An 8,302-nucleotide genomic window follows, 5' to 3' on the forward strand; every position below is an offset into this window, starting at 1 on the left:
CGGGTCTAACGAGGCAGGTCTAACGAGGCGGGTCTAAAGAGGCAGGTCTAACGGGGGGGGTCTAAAGAGGCGGGTCTAACGAGGCGGGTCTAACGAGGCAGGTCTAACGGGGCAGGTTTCCTGAGTCTACAGACCCACGCCCGACACATTAAACCTACAGTCAGAGATTACTAATTTGATTTAATGTCAAAGTTCCAATAGTTACTTCAAGTCTTAGTTTTCAGTGGTTCTCCAAGGAGATGTGGATATGGAGTTAGCCTGAAAAGGGGCAGCCGGAGGTCTGTGTATACATCCCCACCCCTTTGGACTTCCCAGGGGAGGAAGAACCCTTGGGTGGAGCCTCCACTAAGGCTTTGTTACATTTGGAAATCCTATTAATGGGGAATTATGTCCTCCAAAGTCACCTGCAAATCCGCTAATGTGGTATTCCCCAGAATCCTAAAGTGTGTCATGAGTTATCCTGTCTAACAAAAACACTAAGCCAGTCATATTCCCTGTTTGTATTCACATTATTTTGGCCGTTGAATCTGTAGTAAATCTCCTTCTCTTCCAGTTTGCAGAGACATGGAGGACAACACAGCAACGCTCCACCTGGACATGGATCACCTGCTGCTGATGATGCTGCTTGTGCTGTGCAGTTCAGGTAGGATTCTGCTTTAAACATGGTGAGTTATTATTCAAATATTTGTGTTGATCTTTAAATCAGACGACCGACTGCTCTTACACAAAGACAGAAAAAAGACAAAAAGATAAAATATACAATAATACAAAAAAATCCTCAAAGCATAGTAAAGTTAGCCATGGAGTTCCACAAGGCTCTGTGCTTGGACCATTTCTATCTACCTTAAGTATGCTTCCTCTATATTTTTTGAAACACTTGATAAATCTCCACTGTAATGCAGATAATACCAAACTATATCTATTGATTAGGCCACAAACCAATCCGCTAGTTAATCTTCAAGCATGCAGTAATTACACAAAAGGTTCCAGTCAAATCATAACAACAGGTATCTCAAGACACATCGCAGCCTACACCATTGGGGACACAAGGTCAAACCCCCCCCCCACCCACATGGTAACCCACTTGTTAAAGTGATTGGTGCTGTAGGAGTGCCCTCTTGTGGATGGAAAAGATAACAATATATTTAGGAAAGTCAAGCAGGAAATAAACAAATGTAAATTCAGGTATGTAGTTATCAACTGGTATCTTTAATTCAGAGACTATTTCACATTGTCTCAAACAAAAGAACATTAATGGAAAACTTCAAAGTAAAAAGTCTGTTTTGTTCATTACACATTTTTTCTTAGCAGTGCAGACCAAACCAAACACATGTGAAGGTTTTCCTCCGTACAGTGACCCAACCAATCCAACGCCTCGTCCTAAAGCCACACACCAGTGTCCTTGTGTCTTTTTCCAAGCAGGACAATGAAACATGATGAATCAGCCGTTTGCCTGTCGATCGGGACACTGATGGCAACAGTTTACAATGGAGCAATACCGAACCATTTTTCCTGAAAAACCTAAATATTAACCTTAAAAAAAAAGAAAATGACAAATTTCAATAGAATTCAATCACCTACTACAGAGTCTATCTACTTCCGTACCGTGATTCCCACAATGCATTGTGGTGTGTTGAAACAATCCCCAACTCTATAGTGCTAATTTTCTTCTTTTAGCGATCTGAGGGCCTTCCTTAATATTTCCGGGGGGGCCTCCGTTTTTTTTTTTCAGGCGTGTCTTCTGTGTATTCACATGTTCATTACATCTTCAGTGAACTGGTGAAATGCTCCAGAGTTCATGAAGGGTTTCTGAGCTGCTAGAAGATCCTTTACAAACCAACCTGAGAGAGGTTGTTGTGTCCACAGCTGTGATCCAGTCACGCTGATGTATACTGATGTTTACCTTCTGATCTTCTCCTCAGGACTCCAGGCTGAAGGAGAACTCACCTCAACAGGTATACAGAGACACAAGAGAGAAATAAAGAATCATTGAAGCAGAATCAGCATTTACAATTTCATCTTTTCTTAAATACATTGTCCCGTTTTGCTGATTACTCTCTGGTTTCTGTTCAGAGACTGTCAGGTTAGTGGGGGGGGGCAGTCGCTGTGCAGGGACACTGGTGCTTAAACAGGGAGAATGGAGACCAGTGAGTTACATTAAAGAAGATTATTACCCTGACTGGACCCTGAGGAAAGCAGCTGCTGTCTGCAGAGAGTTGGACTGTGGCTCGGCGGGTTCTGTAGAAGGGAGAAAAGAGTCCTCAGGCAGATCTGTGTGGAGGATCAGGTCTGACTGTGTTGAGTCTGGATATCCTCTGAGGGAGTGTGCAGCATCATTTTCCTCTTCCTCCATCCTCTATATCACCTGCTCAGGTAAGCCCATCAGTGACATCCTCAGTGACATCATCTATGACAGTGATGTACCCAGGTTGACAGCAGACTGTTTCCAGCAGCCATGACGGAGTCTGATGAGCTGCTGCCTTAGTAAATCAGCTGCTGAACACACCAAGATACAATAAAACAAACAATAGTTAGGCCACCTACACATGATTTCCTGGTAAAACGCTGTGTGCCTTTGTTCAGCACAGCGCTTTAGAAACTCTGAGGAAGAGCTACCCTCGGCGTTTCACACCACTAGACCCCGCTCTCAGATGTTAAAGTATTTTAACTTTGACCTTGTTGCCGATGACCTTTTGAGGCGCAACCCAACCCTGAAGGAATGACGACGTACACCTATGCTGCGCTTTACCTCTCTGCTCTGTGCCCTACCTTCTGGTTTTAGCACGGATCATGTGTGGCCGGCTTTAAGTGTATTCAATATAATTGTTAACATGGCTGCAGTCTGTGGTGTTTTAAAGATGAGCCCTGCTGTTAATGATCAACTTCTGTTGGAGCTGTGCTGAGTCCAGTCTGGGACCACTGAATTGTTGCTTCCTGACATCTCTTTATTTAGTGTCTGGTGTCTTCTCTCTCTCTGTTATCTTCTATCATCTCTCCAGACTCTGTCAGGCTGGTGAATGGGACCAGTCTGTGCTCAGGCAGACTGGAGGTGAAGACTAACCAGTCTACCCAGACCTGGTCCTCAGTGTGTCAACAGGACTTTGACCAGCAGAATGTAGAGGTGGTCTGCAGGGAGCTTGGCTGTGGGGCTCCTTCAGTCCTGCAGGGGGCGCTCTATGGAGACGTGGAGCCTCCAATGAGGACCAAAGAGTTCCAGTGTGGAGGCCATGAGTCTGCTCTCCTGGACTGTAGAAGCTCAGACTCAGATAGAAACACCTGCTCACCTGAAAAAGCTTTTGGACTCACCTGCTCAGGTAGAAGAGGAGCTGCAGCTCTGATTTGGTTCATTACTGTTCTAATGAAACTCACTTGGTTCTTTCCTGTTGACTCTGCTTTCTCTTCAGAGCCTGTCAGGTTGGTGGGGGGAGCCAGTCGCTGTGCAGGATCACTGGAGGTGAAACATCGTAGAGAATGGAGACCTGTGGGTGGCGATTATCATTGGCCCCTGAAGCCGGCAGCTAAGATAGCAGCTGCGGCCTGCAGAGAGTCGGACTGTGGCTCTGCTGTTTCTGTAAGAGAGAGAGAAGAGTCCTCAGGTAGATCTGTGTGGTGGATCGGGGCGGATTGTGTTGAGTCTGGATCTTCTCTGAGGGAGTGTGCAGAACCAATATACTCTGCTTACACCTTGGATCTCACCTGCTCAGGTAAGCTCACAGTGAAATCATCTATGACAGTGATGTACCCAGGTTGACACACATGCAGCAGCCAGAAACAGAGCAGACTGTCTTAGCAGCTATGAAGGAGGAGAATCTGCTAATGCCTCAGCAATATACACCAAGATATATATCTGTAGATTAGAAACATGGCTGCTAACTGAAAGGACTCCTTCACCTTGACAGCTTTTTGAGCCACTGGCTATCCCCAGCAGGTTCTCTGGTTGGGACCCTAACGGGCGGCAAGGACCTTCTGGACCCAACTTTGAGCAGCTCAGCTCAGCCGGGAGATCGCTAATATCACCACTCCCACGTGGTGTCCTTCAACCTGGGAAACTCCTCCAAAGTCCAGAGTCCGGCCCCTATCCCTCGTAGAGTTCAGAGATCATTTTCTAAAAAGGTTTCTAACATAGGTTACGGATCTTCTCAGAAAAATAAAGCATTAACATCTTTAAACTTGCTGGTTGTTGTGGATGCTTGCTGGTTAACTGTAGTTCAGACTGTCCGGATTTTAGGTTTAAATTAGCCATCAGGCTAGTTTACTGAAAGCTGGATGCCCTGGCCCATCCATCTTCCTCCACTCATCCGGGATCGGGTCATGGGGGGGAGCAGCTCTAGCAAAGACCCTAAACCCTCTAGACCCCAAACTTTTTCAAATACTACAAACAGGATTGGTGACAAAGCGCAGACCTGGCGGAGGCCGACCCTCCAGAACCTGGAACAAGTCTGACTTACTGCTGATATCCCGGACACAGCTCTCGCTTTGGTCATACAGAGATTGGATGGCCCTGAGAAGGGACCACGGGATGGAGAGGGAGGAGCCTCTGTCTGGGCCTGGCTCCAGGCGGGAGCCCTGGGCTTCCTCCGGGGACCTGCTATGGGAGACCCTACCAGGAGCACAAAGCTCTAGACAACACAGCCCTCAGGTTCATAGGGACACACAAACCTCTCCACCACAATAAGGTGATGGTTCCCGGAGACAGAGATGATGTCCTGTTATCGTTTGATGATGGAAAATACATATTAGAGTATTAAATGTAAATGTAACTATTAATGGTAACGTTGTCTGTGTGTGTGTGTGTGTGTGTGTGTGTGTGTGTGTGTGTGTGTGTGTGTGTATGTGTGTGTGTGTGTTTCCAGACCTGCTGCTTCAGCCCAACATCTCTGTGTCCTCCTCCATGGACGGGGTCTCCGAGGCCCAGCAGCAGGGGTTCCAGGTGTTCAGGGGCTCCAACTTCACCATCAGCTGCTCCATCCAGCCACAGTACCCAGGAGGCTCCTTCCAGCTCAGCTTCACCTCCTCCGACTCAGCACACAACACCCCCCAGCCAGCTGTCAATCACTCTGCCCACTTCCTGTTTCCTGCTGCAGAGCCCGCCCACCAAGGAAACTACAGCTGTGTTTATCAGCTCTGTGTTTTCTCTCATGACTTCTCCTCTGAGAGCCGTGTGCTCTCTCTCAGCGTCACAGGTAAGCTGACTGTTTACAGGTTTGGAGAAGATGATTGGTCCAAACTGAGTGACAATGATCAGCTGAGCTCATGATTCTGATGCTGTGATGTCATCGTGTTGCACATGTCATATAGTAACCAAACGTATACAAAGTATATGAATGGCAACAGCTAACAGACTGAAGGGCAGAGCATGTTAGGTTACCAGAATAACTCTGGTTCTCTGAGGGAGATATGGTCCTGCCCAACAGAGGAACAGGAACTGGGGGCAACAAAGGCACATGAACTCTGGGAACCATAGGCCAAGGTTCTTGGAACAGGGGGCAACATAGGAACAAGAACTGGGTAAAACAATGGAACAGGGACAGGGGGCAACAGAGGCTAAGGAACTTGGAACAGGGAGCAGGAGTCAGCCCGGCCGATTGTGTACTAGGATCTAAAAAAGTAGCTCCTGTCCAGCCACCAGCCCTTTTACATTTTTGGGGATCATTTTCTAAACAGATTTATATTGTTGGTCACAGATCTTTCTGGAAAATAAGAGATAAAATGTTTGAACTTGTCTGTGTGGAGAGCAGATTGTTGAGGACCTGATCTAAAGGAACAGATAAGAGAATTATGCAGATGATGATGTACTGTTGTTGTTTGAAAACACGTTGAAAGTGTTGAAGATGAGAAATAAATAGTAAGAGTATTTCTTTTTTTTTAAAGATTATTTTTTGGGCATTTTAGGCCTTTAATCAACAGGACAGCTGAAGACATGAAAGGGGAGAGAGAGGGGGAGTGACACGCAGCAAAGGGCCGCAGGCCGGACCCAAACCCGGGCCGGCTGCGTCGAGGAGCAAACCTCTACATATGGGCACCCGCTCCACCAACCGAGCCATCTGGGCACCCATAAATAGTAAGAGTATTAAATGTAAATGTAACTATTAATGGTAACGTTGTCTGTGTGTGTGTGTGTGTGTGTGTGTGTGTGTGTGTGTGTGTGTGTGTGTGTGTGTATGTGTGTGTGTGTGTTTCCAGACCTGCTGCTTCAGCCCAACATCTCTGTGTCCTCCTCCATGGACGGGGTCTCCGAGGCCCCGCAGCAGGGGTTCCAGGTGTTCAGGGGCTCCAACTTCACCATCGGCTGCTCCATCCAGCCACAGTACCCAGGAGGCTCCTTCCAGCTCAGCTTCACCTCCTCCGACTCAGCACACAACACCACCCAGCCAGCTGTCAATCACTCTGCACACTTCCTGTTTCCTGCTGCAGAGCCCGCCCACCAAGGAAACTACAGCTGTGTCTATCAGCTCTGTGTTTTCTCTCATGACTTCTCCTCTGAGAGCCGTGTGCTCTCTCTCAGCGTCACAGGTAAGCTGACTGTTTACAGGTTTGGAGAAGATGATTGGTCCAAACTGAGTGACAATGATCAGCTGAGCTCATGATTCTGATGCTGTGATGTCATCGTGTTGCGCATGTCATATAGTAACCAAACGCATACAAAGTATATGAATTGCAACAGCTAACAGACTGAAGGGCAGAGCATGTTAGGTTACCAGAATAACTCTGGTTCTCTGAGGGAGATATGGTCCACCCCCAAAGACCTTTTACGGATAGCGTCGTTCTCATGTGGATATGACGTCCCTCCAGGAACTGGATACTGCTGAAGAAATTTGGTCCATATGTCTAAATATTTCTTGTTTACTTCACCTGCAATCTCTTTGTTTACCTTCAACTTTCAGCTAGACGTAACAACGTTATAACATCTTAGCAACTTACCAGGTGCCCTGATCAATGAGAAGAGAGCTGTCGTGAACGGGCGTGGCTGGGGGGGTATCTGGCTCTAGGGCTCTTCCATCCGGTGCCATCTCAGAATGAGCAGGGTAGGCATCCGGAAGAGGACACTTAGAAGCTGGAGAATCTCTTCGACACCAACATAAACAGTCCTCTGTCATCCTAGGGTAAAACCCATAGGCTTAGAGGATCGGACCCTTTAAACAGAGAGCTGGTCCAGAATCCCCTGAACAGGGGCATACCTGGATCTAACAGGGGCAACCGAGGAACAGGAACTGGGGGCAACATAGGAACACGAACTGGGGGCAACATAGGAACAGGAACTGGGGGCAACATAGGAACAGGAACTGGGGGCAACATAGGAACAGGAACTGGGGGCAACATAGGAACACGAACTGGGGGAAACATAGGAACAAGAACTGTGTGTGTGTGTGTGTGTTTCCAGACCTGCTGCTTCAGCCCAACATCTCTGTGTCCTCCTCCACGGACGGGGTCTCCGAGGCCCAGCAGCAGGGGTTCCAGGTGTTCAGGGGCTCCAACTTCACCATCAGCTGCTCCATCCAGCCACAGTACCCAGGAGGCTCCTTCCAGCTCAGCTTCACCTCCTCCGACTCAGCACACAACACCCCCCAGCCAGCTGTCAATCACTCTGCCCACTTCCTGTTTCCTGCTGCAGAGCCCGCCCACCAAGGAAACTACAGCTGTGTCTATCAGCTCTTTGTTTTCTCTCATGACTTCTCCTCTGAGAGCCGTGTGCTCTCTCTCAGCGTCACAGGTAAGCTGACTGTTTACAGGTTTGGAGAAGATGATTGGTCCAAACTGATTGACAATGATCAGCTGAGCTCATGATTCTGATGCTGTGATGTCGTCGTGTTGCACATGTCATATAGTAACCAAACGTATACAAAGTATATGAATGGCAACAGCTAACAGACTCGAGGGCAGAGCATGTTAGGTTACCAGAATAACTCTGGTTCTCTGAGGGAGATATGGTCCACCCCCAAAGTGCAGGAGGACCAACACCCCACAAAAGAGATATGTGTTCATGTTGAAGTGATTCAGGTCCGTTTGGGTTTAACGGGAGATGTTGGACTAACGATGTTGTGTGATGTGATGACTGTCCATGTGTTCCATCAGATCCACCAGGTCCCTCAGATCCACCAGGTCCATCAAGATCTACTCGAAGGCCTTTAATCCTGGGAGTGGTTGTCTTCTCTCTGACCCTGCTGATGGTGATCACGGCTCTTTACTTCTACTGTAAGGTACGGACACACACCTGTTGTTCAGACCAGTGTTTCTCAAAACTTTTACAATATTGTACCCCCCCCCCCTTCTTTGAATTGCTTTTCTGAGCCAAGTACCCCCT

General features: G+C 47.7%; 1 protein-coding gene across 1 annotated transcript; it reads left to right on the plus strand.

Moving 5' to 3' along the window:
• The first annotated feature begins 564 nt into the window (after positions 1 to 564).
• On the plus strand, positions 565 to 8,234 carry LOC117940432. Its single transcript, XM_034865732.1, has 8 exons — positions 565 to 643; positions 1,923 to 1,955; positions 2,074 to 2,373; positions 3,000 to 3,314; positions 3,405 to 3,704; positions 4,854 to 5,183; positions 6,184 to 6,513; positions 7,382 to 8,234. Exons 1-8 carry the CDS (start codon positions 565 to 567, stop codon positions 7,783 to 7,785), a joined length of 2,091 nt encoding a protein of 696 aa, XP_034721623.1. The 3' UTR covers positions 7,786 to 8,234.
• Positions 8,235 to 8,302: the final 68 nt, after the last annotated feature.

This window comes from Etheostoma cragini, unplaced genomic scaffold, assembly GCF_013103735.1.
Source record: "Etheostoma cragini isolate CJK2018 unplaced genomic scaffold, CSU_Ecrag_1.0 ScbMSFa_2514, whole genome shotgun sequence".
In the NCBI taxonomy this organism is placed as follows: Eukaryota; Metazoa; Chordata; class Actinopteri; order Perciformes; family Percidae; genus Etheostoma; species Etheostoma cragini.

Bases quoted from the DNA above. Each gene is read 5' to 3' on its own strand.
- LOC117940432 (XM_034865732.1), top strand. From the start codon at position 565: ATGGAGGACAACACAGCAACGCTCCACCTGGACATGGATCACCTGCTG. The intron at 644-1,922 runs GTAGGATTCTGC...TCTTCTCCTCAG, and splicing joins GCTTGTGCTGTGCAGTTCAG to GACTCCAGGCTGAAGGAGAA. The intron at 3,315-3,404 runs GTAGAAGAGGAG...CTTTCTCTTCAG, and splicing joins TTTTGGACTCACCTGCTCAG to AGCCTGTCAGGTTGGTGGGG.